General features: G+C 47.0%; 1 protein-coding gene across 5 annotated transcripts in view; it reads right to left on the bottom strand.

Annotated features, from left to right (window-relative positions):
* LOC138752824 (uncharacterized) overlaps nt 1-13,970 on the bottom strand; it is a 35,639-nt gene extending 21,669 nt beyond the window's left edge. Inside the window, exon 1 of one of the 5 annotated variants that reach the window (XM_069915455.1) lies at nt 13,844-13,970. Coding sequence is in view for 3 of the 5 variants with exons in the window: in XM_069915453.1 (XP_069771554.1) it covers nt 6,896-6,992 (97 nt within the window). In the remaining 2 variants the exon portion in view is untranslated. Of the gene's footprint in view, nt 1-6,412; nt 6,498-6,895; nt 7,179-13,843 lie in introns of those variants that run through there. The other 4 variants (XM_069915453.1, XM_069915452.1, XM_069915454.1 and 1 more) reach the window with 4 other exon arrangements.
* Between the last annotated feature and the right edge of the window lie 773 nt (nt 13,971-14,743).

Below are 14,743 nucleotides of genomic sequence, written 5' to 3'. Positions count from 1 at the left end.
GTTTTGGAATGAACTGAGTTTATTATTCGGCCAAATTATGAAGATAAAGATACCAAAGGATCCAAGAATATTTTTACTTGGAGATATTTATGAAAAGGATACAAAATTGAAATTGGACAAATACCAAAAAAAAATTTAAGTCTTGCAATAGAAATGCAAAAAAAATGTCTAGTGATATCATGGAAAGAAGGTAGAGATGTGTTATTAAGTAGATGGTATAATGAGATGCAAAATTGTATTCCTTTGGAAAAAATTACATATAGTTTAAGAAATCAAGTTGAAAATTATTAGCATTTGGAAACTATAGATGGATTTTGTGGATAATTTTCCATCCATCTCTTCTATCTTATCCACTCCTCTAAATTAATAATTTTTAACAACAATTAATGATTATATATGTTAATATTATTGTATATTAAATGGTAGGTGTTTCTTTCCTTTTCTTACTTTTGGGTTGGAGGGGGGGATGGGGAGTAATGATGCAAACAATTAAATGACATTTTTTTTTAAATAGTTCCCTTGCTAATATAGTTGAGTTTGGATATTTCTTTTTGAACTCGTTAGACAACCACATCATGGTTCCTTTCACTTGGAACAGAGTTTTCACAGATTCATCATGTTGCAACTCGGATAACTCCTCTTGGTATTGCAGTGGAACTTCAGATAAGTCCACCAGCAATGGCTGAGTTGACCAAGAGGGAAAATCCATTGCCTTGAAAACACAAAATCTATCACTGAAGTCCGTAACCAACATTTTCAAATGGTCAACAATGATGTTTGTAGCAGAATTAGTTACCTCACACTTATTCAACCAATAGAATTAACTGAAATCTCTTGCAGGAATATTCCTTTGGCATAATTCTAAAAGTGTAATGAATCCAAATATCTTTGTTTTTGCATCAACGAGCATCATATTTGCTACTTGGAGTTGCTTGTTCAATGTATTTAGTTTCTCAAAAATGTCCGTCAAGTAACTCGCATAAGCTTTGCCATCTGTTGTTAGCAAGAGCTCTATTTCTGGTTTGTCCTTCAAAAACTCGCTGAGGAGATCAAACAGTTCCATAGACCTTTTGAAGCAGTTTCCCTTTGACAATCACTTTACTTCAGTGTGAAGCAATAACCTCACATGTACTGCTTAAACAGACATTCACATTTGGCATTAGCTTTGATGGCATTGATATACTTGATCACGGAATGCAGTATCTTGTGTAGAATAGGGAAAACTTTCTTGGCAACTAAGTTTTCTTGGTGGACAACACAATCCACAACCAACATGTTTGGATTTTCATTCTTCATTAATTTTAAACATCCTGGAGATTTTTTTTAACCATCATAGCAGGTGCATCAACTGTAGCACAAGATACAATGTTTCCTTTTGGTATTTCATTTTCATCCAAATAATTTTTGAGCTGCTGTGGATATTGTTACGAGCCCAAAACTAAAAACCCAGCAAATGGTTACTTAAACAAACGTTGCTTTTAATTATCTTTAAACATGAAAATAGAATCAAACTTTAACTTAATTAACCTAACTTAACCTCTTCTAATTCTAAGCACACATATATGTAATGTGTGTGTAAATTCAGAAAAGTTCTTTGGTTCACAGTCCAATTCTTTTACTGTGCACAGAATTTAACATTTATAAAGTTCACCAGGCTTTGGTGCTTGAAAGCTAAATGGTTACCATTCAGGAAGGTTCTTGTTGGTTTTCAGAGAGAGATTTGTTGTTCCAGGACATCCAAAACTGATGTACTTCCATTAGCTACTCCAGTGTCTTGCTGACAAAACTTGCCCCTTCAGGGTTCTCCAGATGATAACCTCTTTCTTTCAGGTCACCACAGAGTTCCTTTTCATTTCTCTTATTCCAAGTGAAACATTAGACAGGCAGTCCTCTCCTCTTGCATGAACCACAAGGGCTTTGACCAGGCCATCTTACATATGGGCTTTCCATAAGCTTGTTCCAGTCCCAGCTACTTCTGCTGGCTGTAACATTGTATAAGTGATGTGTGTGTGTGTGTGTGTGTGTGTGTGTGTGTGTGTGTGTGTGTGTGTGGTGTGTGTGTGTCTGAGAAAGCCTGTTTGACTCTCTCTGCTTTCAAAACCACATGGCCCTCTTACAACAGCAAGCTCTCCTACAGACAACAATCCATTAGTGAAGTCACTTGAGCACTCTTCAAAGCTCGTGCAAAAGCTCTGAGGACCCCATATGACTAACATGAGGCAGAGCTCTAGTATATCAAACAAGATCTGTTTTAAAATGTTTGTATGTGACCTACTTTAACAAACCTTTCCCAATTTATCTCCCAAAAACATATCTATATACTCTGTCATAATATCAACTGCAGTAGTAGTTATTTATAATGATACACAAAGCAACATCTCTTCTTGAAACTCTTCCTGATCAATATATCTTACGTATGCCAATAACACAGCCTCACTGTCCAGTACAGTAGAGTCAAACAGGTGTATTGAGATCTTCCATGATTTCAACTTCTCAATAAGCTATTTTTCAACATCTTGACCCATGTCATCTATTCTATTGCAGACAGTAATATTATTCAATGGCATTACTCAGACATCTTCGTCATCCTTTTGCAGAACTATTTTGAGAAACAATGATATTGCAGGTTTAATCAGTTCCTCCCCAATCATATGAATCTTCCCTTGTTTTGCAATCAGCAGACAAATTTCACAGCTCGTTTCAAGGGTACGATTCAGGGCTGTATTTGCACAGTGAATGATTAAGTGATTTTTGATCTATTTCAGACTTCTCTTTCAGTGATTTAAAATATTCCAATTTTGAATTGACATGGTCAGGGTGTTTTACCCTCAAATAAACTTCAAGATGGCCTGTTTTCATTGATTTATTTGTCAAAGTGTTGGTATCAACAGGTATCAACGCAAACTTCAAGAACTCCACTGAACATTAATTAACATTTTGCTTGCTTGTTCTGCTCGTTTTGAATATACAACACAAGCTCCCTGAAACAGGTTAATACAACAGCGCGAGCTCCCCGAAACAGGTTAATGCAACAGCGCGAGCTCCCCGAAACAGGTTAATGCAACAGCGCGAGCTCCCCGAAACAGGTTAATGCAACAGCGCGATCTCCCCGAAACAGGTTAATGCAACAGCGCGAGCTCCCCGAAACAGGTTAGTGCAACAGCGCGAGCTCCCCGAAACAGGTTAATGCAACAGCGCGAGCTCCCCGAAACAGGTTAATGCAACAGCGCGAGCTCCCCGAAACAGGTTAATGCAACAGCGCGAGCTCCCCGAAACAGGTTAATGCAACAGCGCGAGCTCCCCGAAACAGGTTAATGCAACAGCGCGCGCTCCCCGAAACAGGTTAATGCAACAGCGCGAGCTCCCCGAAACAGGTTAATGCAACAGCGCGAGCTCCCCGAAACAGGTTAATGCAACAGCGCGAGCTCCCCGAAACAGGTTAATGCAACAGCGCGAGCTCCCCGGAACAGGTTAATGCAACAGCGCGAGCTCCCCGGAACAGGTTAATGCAACAGCGCGAGCTCCCCAAAACAGGTTAATGCAACAGCGCGAGCTCCCCGAAACAGGTTAATGCAACAGCGCGCGCTCCCCGAAACTGGTTAATGCAACAGCGCGAGCTCCCCGAAACAGGTTAATGCAACAGCGCGAGCTCCCCGAAACAGGTTAATGCAACAGCGCGAGCTCCCCGAAACAGGTTAATGCAACAGCGCGAGCTCCCCGGAACAGGTTAGTGCAACAGCGCGAGCTCCCCGAAACAGGTTAATGCAACAGCGCGAGCTCCCCGAAACAGGTTAATGCAACAGCGCGCGCTCCCCGAAACAGGTTAATGCAACAGCGCGAGCTCCCCGAAACAGGTTAATGCAACAGCGTGAGCTCCCCGAAACAGGTTAATGCAACAGCGCGCGCTCCCCGAAACAGGTTAATGCAACAGCGCGAGCTCCCCGAAACAGGTTAATGCAACAGCGCGAGCTCCCCGGAACAGGTTAATGCAACAGCGCGAGCTCCCCGAAACAGGTTAATGCAACAGCGCGAGCTCCCCGAAACAGGTTAATGCAACAGCGCGAGCTCCCCGAAACAGGTTAATGCAACAGCGCGAGCTCCCCGAAACAGGTTAATGCAACAGCGCGAGCTCCCCGAAACAGGTTAATGCAACAGCGCGAGCTCCCCGAAACAGGTTAATGCAACAGCGCGAGCTCCCCGGAACAGGTTAATGCAACAGCGCGAGCTCCCCGAAACAGGTTAATGCAACAGCGCGAGCTCCCCGAAACAGGTTAATGCAACAGCGCGCGCTCCCCGAAACAGGTTAATGCAACAGCGCGAGCTCCCCGAAACAGGTTAATGCAACAGCGCGAGCTCCCCGAAACAGGTTAATGCAACAGCGCGAGCTCCCCGGAACAGGTTAATGCAACAGCGCGAGCTCCCCGGAACAGGTTAATGCAACAGCGCGAGCTCCCCAAAACAGGTTAATGCAACAGCGCGAGCTCCCCGAAACAGGTTAATGCAACAGCGCGCGCTCCCCGAAACTGGTTAATGCAACAGCGCGAGCTCCCCGAAACAGGTTAATGCAACAGCGCGAGCTCCCCGAAACAGGTTAATGCAACAGCGCGAGCTCCCCGAAACAGGTTAATGCAACAGCGCGAGCTCCCCGAAACAGGTTAATGCAACAGCGCGAGCTCCCCGAAACAGGTTAATGCAACAGCGCGAGCTCCCCGGAACAGGTTAATGCAACAGCGCGAGCTCCCCGGAACAGGTTAATGCAACAGCGCGAGCTCCCCAAAACAGGTTAATGCAACAGCGCGAGCTCCCCGAAACAGGTTAATGCAACAGCGCGCGCTCCCCGAAACTGGTTAATGCAACAGCGCGAGCTCCCCGAAACAGGTTAATGCAACAGCGCGAGCTCCCCAAAACAGGTTAATGCAACAGCGCGAGCTCCCCGAAACAGGTTAATGCAACAGCGCGAGCTCCCCGAAACAGGTTAATGCAACAGCGCGAGCTCCCCGAAACAGGTTAATGCAACAGCGCGAGCTCCCCGAAACAGGTTAATGCAACAGCGCGAGCTCCCCGAAACAGGTTAATGCAACAGCGCGAGCTCCCCGAAACAGGTTAATGCAACAGCGCGAGCTCCCCGGAACAGGTTAATGCAACAGCGCGAGCTCCCCGGAACAGGTTAATGCAACAGCGCGAGCTCCCCGGAACAGGTTAATGCAACAGCGCGAGCTCCCCGGAACAGGTTAATGCAACAGCGCGAGCTCCCCGGAACAGGTTAATGCAACAGCGCGAGCTCCCCGGAACAGGTTAATGCAACAGCGCGAGCTCCCTGAAACAGGTTAATACAACAGCGCGAGCTCCCTGGAACAGATTAATACAACAGTGCGAGCTCCCTGGAACAGGTTAATACAACATCGCTAGCTCCCTGAAACAGATTAATCAATATTTTATTATGTCTTAGAATTGAAAAATATAATACAATTTATACTGACCCTAAAAAAACACTAGTGTGGTTTCTGACATTTTTTCTCGCAGAGAGTGCATCAAAACTTCACTAGCCCTGTGCTCTACTTTCTGCTGTCCCTTTTTTTCCGATTTTAGTGTCCCCCTCAGGCCGGCACCTGGGGCAGATCAACCCCCCCCATCCCCCCCACATCAATAGTGCACTAAGATACATACAGATACAGGCCTCACTCACTACTGAACTGACAAAGTAAAGGGATATGGATGGAGACATGATTGTTGAGATCATTTGGAATCCTCGTCGCCAATGAGATCATTTGGAATGGATGATAATATATAACCAGTCAGAAAAAATAATTATAATGTTAACCACGGATAACAACAGCTAAAATAAGAGAAACAACGAAGAAACAACAGAGAAACATCGGAAGAGCAAAAAAAACCATGAAAATAAAAAGAACAAAGTGATTTTACTTGGAAGTTACCCACAATTGTGTTGAACTGACTGTGATGCCAAGTCACATCTTTCACACCAATGTAACGAGCTTATTTCTTTAAACCCACTAATCTTAAGCCCCATGCCCCACCGAAATATTTCCATGCCCCACTGATGGGGTGTACACCCCACTTTGAGAATCTATGCCTTATCGTCTAATCCCACGTGTACGTCCCAATCAGTCATTATCGTAGCACAAGGAACTGGCCCTTTGGTTCAAGTGTTCTTTCCAACCACCAATTAACCATCTATTCTAATCCCACTTATCAGCATTTCATCTGTAGTCTGCTATGCCTCTGCTATTCAAGGGCTTATCTATATTCTTACACATTGCAAGAAACTCTGCTCCCAGCACTCACTACACCTTTGTTAGAGGGCAGCACGGATACTGTCGCCGTTAGTCCAACACTATCAGAATGCAGCAACTCGAGTTTGAATCCGCCGCTGTCTGCAAGGAGTTTGTACCTTCTCTCCCTGTGTTCACGGGTTTCCTTCTGGTGTTCTGGTTTCCTCCCACGTTCCAAAGACATAGGTTGATTGGTCACTTGGGTTTAAATAATTATGGCACTAAAGCAGGCTATTCAGGCCATTGAGTCTTTGCCAATTCCTGACAGAACAATTTTTCAGATCCATTCGCCACTGACTTCAAAATCCAGGTCGTTGTTTGAATGGAAATTTCTTGCTTTCTCTTCAGTTTCTCTTTCTCTCTTTCGGCAAAACTTTACAGCAGGCAGAAGGCAATATTATGTAATAATACATATTCTGTACTCTCACATGACAATAAAGGAATCTGGAATCTTAAGCATTCCATCGTTTGTAAGATCCTATTTTGTTTTTATAAAACAATCTTTTAATCAGATGGTCTGACTACATTAATAAGTGCAAACGCTTTAGTCTCGATTCCTTCTCTCCTCAACTAAAAAGTAACAACAGAATGTGAATTCTTACCAGACTGCATTGTCCTGCCTGATGCTGCTTTATGGCTGGGCCGCTGGGACTTTAGATGTCCAATGCTGCATGCCTTCGATGTACCACTCAGGCTCATTTTACTGAGGTCGTGGCATGGAGAAAATGCACTGTCCCTTCAACCTTTAAATCCCAAGCCGCTTCAAAGGTTCAGGCCTGTCCGGCGTGCTTTGCTTACTCTTGCCACAGCGTATCACAGAGGGATCTCCAACATCTGCCGTGCACTGTGTGCAAAGGAAGAGGAGTTTCCTTCTTCTGGCCTCACCCCGGCCCGGTTATTTTGGTACACGTCATTATTCTTAAGAGCTGTAGGTCGCATTAATTTCACAGTGACATTTGCCTTGGTCTTAAAAGAGACATGGTTATATATAGATGTACTTGTTTCCTGATTAGGTCATTTAGAAGTGAGCTATTTTTTTGGAATTTTGAACACTAATTTCACTCTGAGAATTTTCTGATCTGTGAAAGACCCAAAACTGAATTTTAATTTTTTAAGTTTATGGGGTCCTTTTCTTTATTTTCATAACTTATAAGTCTACTTGGATCCCATTTTGTGATTTGGTTGTTTCATCCCTGTTCTTTCTTTGGCTTGGCTTCGCGGACGAAGATTTTTGGAGAGGTAATGTCCACATCAGCTGCAGGCTGACAAGTCCGATGCGGGACAGGCAGACACGGTTGCAGCGGTTGCATGACAAGTCCGATGCGGGACAGGCAGACCCGGTTGCAGCGGTTGCAGGGGAAAATTGGTGGGTTGGGTGTTGGGTTTTTCCTCCTTTGTCTTTTGTCAGTGAGGTGGGCTCTGCGGTCTTCTTCAAAGGAGGTTGCTGCCCGCCGATCTGTGAGGCGCCAAGATGCACGGTTTGAGGCGAGATCAGCCCACTGGCGGGGGTCAATGTGGCAGGCAGCAAGAGATTTCTTTAGGCAGTCCTTGTACCTCTTCTTTGGTGTACCTCTGTCACGGTGGCCAGTGGAGAGCTCGCCATATAACACGATCTTGGGAAGGTGATGGTCCTCCATTCTGGAGACGTGACCTGTAGTGTGCGTCGAAAGAACCAAAGACTTGTTGATCCAAACCAAGGCTTTTATTAACTAAAAGACTGGAGCATATATATCACAAGTAGGCCAACCAGTCCAGAATGACCTGGTCTGGCTAGGAGCAATCCTTTAAGACCTGCCGGTAGGTGTGGCTACACTCTCAGCCAATCACGGTCATCCTACACTACAATCTGTACATATACACATTGGTGATAGAATCTGTACTATCACTTTCACCCCTTCTTTGAGAACCGACCCCAGGGTGGATGGAGGTTACAGGCTGTACTGGTCAGGGGGTCTGACCATCCGGCGTGACCACCGTGGCGCTGGGATTGCGGTCGCCAGAGTCGTGTTGCCGGCAGGCCCATAGGGTGCGGCCACTGCTTTGCTCAATTCCCCAACGGCATTGTCTACAGTCTGGCCTGAGCTGGTGGGGTGGTGCTGGTCCCTCTGTTCAAGCACATGACCTGGAGGAGAAGGAATAGGGGGAGGTTGGGTTAAAGGCACTGCTGCGCCTGATCAGGCTTGAGCTAGGTCCCTTACCGAGACCGTGTCCTCCCATCCATCCAGGTACTCAACGTAGGGATAATGCGGGTTCACATGGAGCAGAGTCACTCGGTCAACCAAGGTGGTCGTTCTTAGAGTACCAGACATGGTATCGTAAAAGGACTGGACCGGGAGCCATGAGCCATGCCGGTATGGTTGTACCCGACTCGGGTTTCCTCGGGAAAGAGAATATCCTTTCGTGGGGGGTGGCATTGGTCACGTTGGTGCATAGGAGGGAGTGGATGGAGCGTAGGGCACTAGTGAGCACATCCTGCCAGCGAGAGGTGGGGAGACCTTTGGACCAGAGGGCAAGCGTAACTGCTTTCCAGATGGTGGCATTCTCTCTTTCGACTTTCCCATTACCGCGTGGGTTATAGCTGGTGGTCCTGCTTGAAGCAATGCCACACTCCAGAAGGTACTGCCGCAGCTCTGCGCTCATAAACGAGGACCCCCTGTCACTGTGGATGTAACTGGGTATCCGAAGATGGCGAAGATGCTGTACAGGGCCTCTATAACTGAGGAGGCAGTCATGTCCGAGCAGGGCACAGCGAACGGGAAGCGGGAGTACTCGTCGATGACTGTAAGGATGTAGGTGTTATGGTTGGTCGACAGTAGCGGCCCCTTGAAGTCTACGCTGAGACGCTCAAAGGTGCGGGTGGCTTTGATGATGTGGGTGTTCTCTGGACAGAAGAAATGGGGCTTGCACTCAGCGCACACTGGGCAGCCTCAGGTCATGGAGCGAATCTCCTTGACCATGTAGGGCAGGTTGCGAGCTTTGACAAAGTGCATGAACCTAGTGACCCCTGGATGACAGAGCTCCTCGTGGAGTTTCTGCAGCCTGTCCAGTTGCATGTTGGTGCAAGTTCCCCTGGAGAGCGCATCTGGCGGGTCGTTGAGTTTACCTGGTCGATACAGTATGTCATAATTAAAGATGGAGAGCTCGATTCTCCACCTGGCAATTTTGTCATTCTTGACCATACCTCGCTGGGTATTGCTAAACTTGAAGGAGACCGCACGTTATTTGGTCAGCAGCATAAAGCACCTGCCAGTGAGGTAGTGTCTCCAACAACGTACTGCTTCGACTATGGCCTGGGTCTCCTTCTCGACAGAGGAGTGTCGGCTCTCAGGACTCTGGAGGGTTCTGGAGAAGAAGGCTACCGGCCAACCGGCCTGGTTCAAAGTGGCTGCCAGTGCAAAGTCAGACACATCGCTTTCGACTTGGAACGGAATGGACTCGTCAATGGGATGCAGCGTTGCAGCAGCGATGTCCGATTTGATGTGGTCGAAGGCCACTCTGGCTTCAGTTGACAGAGGGAAGGAGGTGGTCTTGATGAGTGGCTGTGCCTTGTCTTTATAGTGTGGAACCCATTGGGCATAATAAGAAAAAAAGCCCAGGCAGTGTTTGAGTGCCTTCTGAGTGTGTGTGTGGGAGGGGGTGGGGGGGGGGTGGGCAAGTCCATGAGGGGATGCATGCGGTCAGGGTCCAGCATGACCACCCCATTCTCCACCACACAACCCAGAATTGCGAGCCGAGTGGTCCGGAAGACACACTTGTCAAAATTGTAGGTCAAGTGCAGCCAAGTTGCAGTCTGAAAAAATTTCTCAAGGTTGGCATCATGATCCTCCGAGTCATGGCCGCAGACGGTGACATTGTCCAGATATGGGAAAGTAGCTGTTAGCCCGTTGTGGTCCACCATCCCGTCTATTTCCCACTGGAAGACCGTGACGCCATTTGTGACCCCAAAGGGTAGCCTGAGGAATTGATACAGCCGCCCATTTGCTTCGAAGGCCGTGAAAGGTTGGTCTTCTTGGCGGATCGGGAGCTGATGATAAGCCAAACGTAAGTCAATGGTGGAAAGTACACAGTATTGGGCGATCTGATTCATCACATCCGTGATCCGTGGAAGGGGGTACGCATCCAGGAGCGTGAAGTGGTTGATTGTCTGGCTGTAGCCATCCGCGGCTTCTCCCTGTTTTTAACAACCACTACCTGGGCCCTCCATGGACTCGAGCTAGGTTCGATAATGCCCTCATCCAGCAGTCTGCGCACCTCACTTGTGATAAATTTCCTGTGTTCATAACTATATTGCCAGCTTTTGGTTGCCACAGGCTTCCAGCCAGGGGTGAGATTTGCAAAAAGTGCTGGCGGAGCAACTCGGAGGGTAGAGAGACTACAGGTGAGGCCCCGGGGCACGGGGTCGGGTTGCTCAGGCTGCCACTGGCCAGAGGTTCCCAGGGTGGAGTGGTTACAGACAGAGAGCGGAGCGTGAGGCCCCCCAAAGTGCAGGGAAATGGTTTGAAGCTGGCACTGAAAATCCAGTCCCAGCAGAGCAGGGGCGCACAATTGGGGAAGGACTAATAGTTTGAAGTCTGTGAACGTGATGCCCTGGACTTTCAGCGTCGCCACGCAGTACCCCTTTACCCCAGTCGAGAGCTATCTGGTCGCCAGTCCGCAACGGTGGGCCAGATCTGGGCGAATAAAACCGTCAGTTAACCCCGAGTCAAATAAACAATTGGTATAGTGTTCATGCACTTTAATCAGTTCCATTGCTTTTGTGAGGGGTTGGGGAAATCCTGGTTGAGGGTTATTGATGCAGAGACTTGTAATGTAGACAGGGGAGTCCTGTGTGATGATGTCACGCAAACAGTTGGGCCTGAAAAAGCAGTGCCGGGGAGTTGGTGTTGCTGCCTGCAGCCAAAGGTAAGTGTTGGGGGTCGCTGCTTGCCATCGGCAGTGGGGCGGACAGTGGTGGGGCGGTCAGCAGTGGCATGTCCCTGGTCGGCAGCAGTGGCGTGTCGGCAGCAGCGGTGGCGGATCCCTGGTCAGCAGCGGCGGGTCCCTGGTCGGCAGCGGCGGCGGCGGGTCCCTGGTTGGCAGCGGCGGCGGCGGGTCCCTGGTTGGCAGCGGCGGCGGCGGGTCCCTGGTCGGCAGTGGCGGCGGTGGGTCCCTGGTCGGCGGCAGTGGGTCCCTGGTCGGCAGTGGCTGTGGCAGGAGTTGAGGTCGGGGCTGGTGCCTGGTCAGACATTGCTTCATGAGGTAGGGTGAACATCATTGCGGCGAGGGTGGGTTGTACCTTCCGCGCTCGAGGTCTGTCCCGTGACATCAGGCGCTGCCGCACGGTGGAGTCCTCGCTCTCATTGGACGAGATCTCTGAGGAAGAAGTGTTTGAAATGGAGAGTGGCGATTTCGCTTCACACGAGGCACTGTGTTTGATGGTGGCCATTTTGGAACGACAGACTACAGCAAAGTGGCCGTTAAGGCACTTCTGGCACCTGGCTTTTCTTGCCGGGCACTGGAACCTTCTGTGCTTGTTCCTCCCACAGAAATAACACTTTGGGGTTGCATCGGGTAGCGTAGCGGCAGTAGTAGGGTAGAGGGTGGGCATCCTACTTACATCAGAGTGTGGGGTCCAGCCCAGGGAGTACATGTCCATAGTTAAGACTGCAGCCTCGATCGTCTCTGTGATCTGGATCACATCCTCGAGGTTTTCTCCACCATGGTCTAGCAGGCGCTCCCTCACCTCTTTCGATCGAACCCCGGCCACATAGGCATCCCGAATTAGATCGTCTGTGGTCTCCGCAGCAGTTCTGTCTGTGCAGGCATACTCCCTGCCCATTGCCCTTAGTGCCTGAATATAAACTTTACAGGACTCATCGTGCTGTTGCCTCCTTGTAACAAGTTTGTACCGAGCACAGATCCTGTTCACTGGTCGCTCGTAGAGCCCTTTCAGCACCTTCAAGGCTGCAGCGTAAGTGGTCACATCCTGGACACTCTGGTAGACTCTTGGGGTTCACCATAGTCATCAGAATTAGTAGTCGATGGTTGTCCTCTATCACAGCAGGATCAGAGCTGTATGTATGTTTCGAAGCATCTCGCCCAATGCTTAAAGTCATTCGAGGCTGTAGCTGACTGTGGGTTGATGTCGAGGCATCCCAGCCATGGCATACGCTTCATCCCTTCAAAATTTTTTAGTTAATAAAATTGTAGAGCGCATCGAAAGAACCAAAGACTTGTTGATCCAAACTAGAAGACTGGAGCGTATCACAAGTAGGTCGACCAGTCCAGAATGACCTGGTCTGGCTTGGAGCAATCCTTTAAGACCTGCCAGTAGGTGTGGCTACGCTCTCAGCCAATCACAGTCATCCTACACTACAATCTGTACATGTACACATTGGTGATAGCATCTGTACTATCACAACCCCCTTACTGCAGTGGAGCATACATATAACCATATAACCATTTACGGTGCGGAAACAGGCCATGTTGGCCTTTCAAGTCCGCACCGGTTCACTGATTTTGTGTGCCCTCTTCAGGCATTGGTCCCGGAAGATCTTCATTCAATAACGATGGGCGAATTCAATGCAGGTGGAATCAGATAATATGAGCAAACAGATTGGCTGTCTGTGTACCAAAAATAGTAAAACTTGACGAAACTGGATTTATTAAGAAAAGGCAAACAATGGACAATATCTCTAAGTTCATTAACTTAATCCATGCAGTACAAGGAAAGAAGACTCCAAAAGATGTAGGTCAAGTATTCATATCTACAAATAAATAAATAAATAAACTTTGCTTCATGAGAGTCTCGGATGGTTAGTGTGAGCAGTTCCTTTGGTCATTCAGTGTCCTTGCTGCCCGTGGTCAGGCATATTAATAGAAAACTAGAGGAGGGATAAGGGCCAGATGCAGGGAAATAGGATGAGCTCTGGTCAGCAACGTGGCTGACGTGGAAGAGATGGGCCGAAGGGTATGTTTCTGTGCAGTATAACTCCACGACAAGTATATTATGACAGAAGCATCCAGATAACCTGTGCAGCTGACACACTCCGATCATAGATCAAACTCGTTGCTCAGCAGAGAGCACGATGAATGACGTGCCTATGGCTCAGACACCCGCACACTCCCAAAGTCAGACAGCACAGGATAGGCCCTTCGGCCCAGCTCATTCGTGCTGAACAAGTCGGTATTCTGGGCTGGTTCCATTTGATTTCAAAGGTTAGCACGATTAGTGTTGTGGTTAGCACAACCAATAACTTCATATGGGAGGGGTAAGATAATTAGTGCAATTTTTATATTCCACCTTCTTTTTATTTTTTGCCTTTCTGTAATGATTCATAGGTTATTCGTAGTCATATGTACTAGTATAGTTACTTTTTTGGATATTTGTACTTATTATTTATCACCTATGTACCATTTACTTCTAAACCAATAAAAATATTGAAAAAGACCGAAAACGATCAAGGTTACGTAATAATAAATTAAAAATGTAATATACCTTAATACTTTAACTTTTTTCTGCCTAAGGCAAAGAGTCAACTCCCCTAACAATGAGAAGCAAAAGGGAGTACCTTCGGAGACACTGAGTGTCTGACATCAGAAACAGGAGCAGGAGTCGTTCATCTGGCATGTCAAGACTTCTCCACATTCAGTGAGATCACAGCTGATTTCGCTGTGGACCCAGCTCCGCTTTTCCGCCATAACCCTTAATTCCCCTACAATGCAAAATTATATCTTATTCCATCTTAAATATATTTAACGAGGCAGCCTTAGGCAGAGATTTCCATGGAAATTCACTTAGGGTTTTGAAAATATTTAGTATGCATATTGAAACTAATACAAATTAGCAGTTTAGAAATGACATCCATGAATAAATATTATGTACATTTCTTAATATTTATATAAAATATTTGTAACTAAATACGCTTGCAAGAGTAAAAACGTGTATGTAATATTTTTTCATGTCTTGCAGTTCTCTAACATCTGAAGTTTATCGCATGTATTTCTTACGTTAAGCAAGTTTGGCCGCCCCTATCCTAGAACATAAGACCAGAAGACATATGACAGAATTACGCCATTACATCCATCATGTTAGCGCCACCATTTGAATCATGGCTGAGGTAGTTTTCCTCTCAACCCCATTCTCCTGCCTTTTCCCCATAACCTTCAACACCCTCACTAATCAAAAACCAATCAAGTCCCATTTTTAATAGACCCAATAACTTAGTCTCCATAACCATAGAACATTGCAGCACAGAAACAGACCCTTCAGCCCTTCTAGCCTGTGCAGATCCATTTTTCTACCTAGTCCCACTGATCTGCACCCAGTGCATAGCCCTCCATACCTCTCCCATCCATGGACCTGTCCAAATTCTTCTTAAATGTTAAAATTTAGCCCACATTCACTTCAGCTGGCAGCTCGCTGCACAGTCTCACCACTCACTGTGTGAAGAAATTCCCCCTCGTGTTCT

Source organism: Narcine bancroftii, chromosome 2 (assembly GCF_036971445.1).
Source record: "Narcine bancroftii isolate sNarBan1 chromosome 2, sNarBan1.hap1, whole genome shotgun sequence".
Taxonomy (NCBI): domain Eukaryota; kingdom Metazoa; phylum Chordata; class Chondrichthyes; order Torpediniformes; family Narcinidae; genus Narcine; species Narcine bancroftii.
Note: the sequence above shows the minus strand (reverse complement) of the source record. Positions and strands in the feature narration are given on the sequence as shown.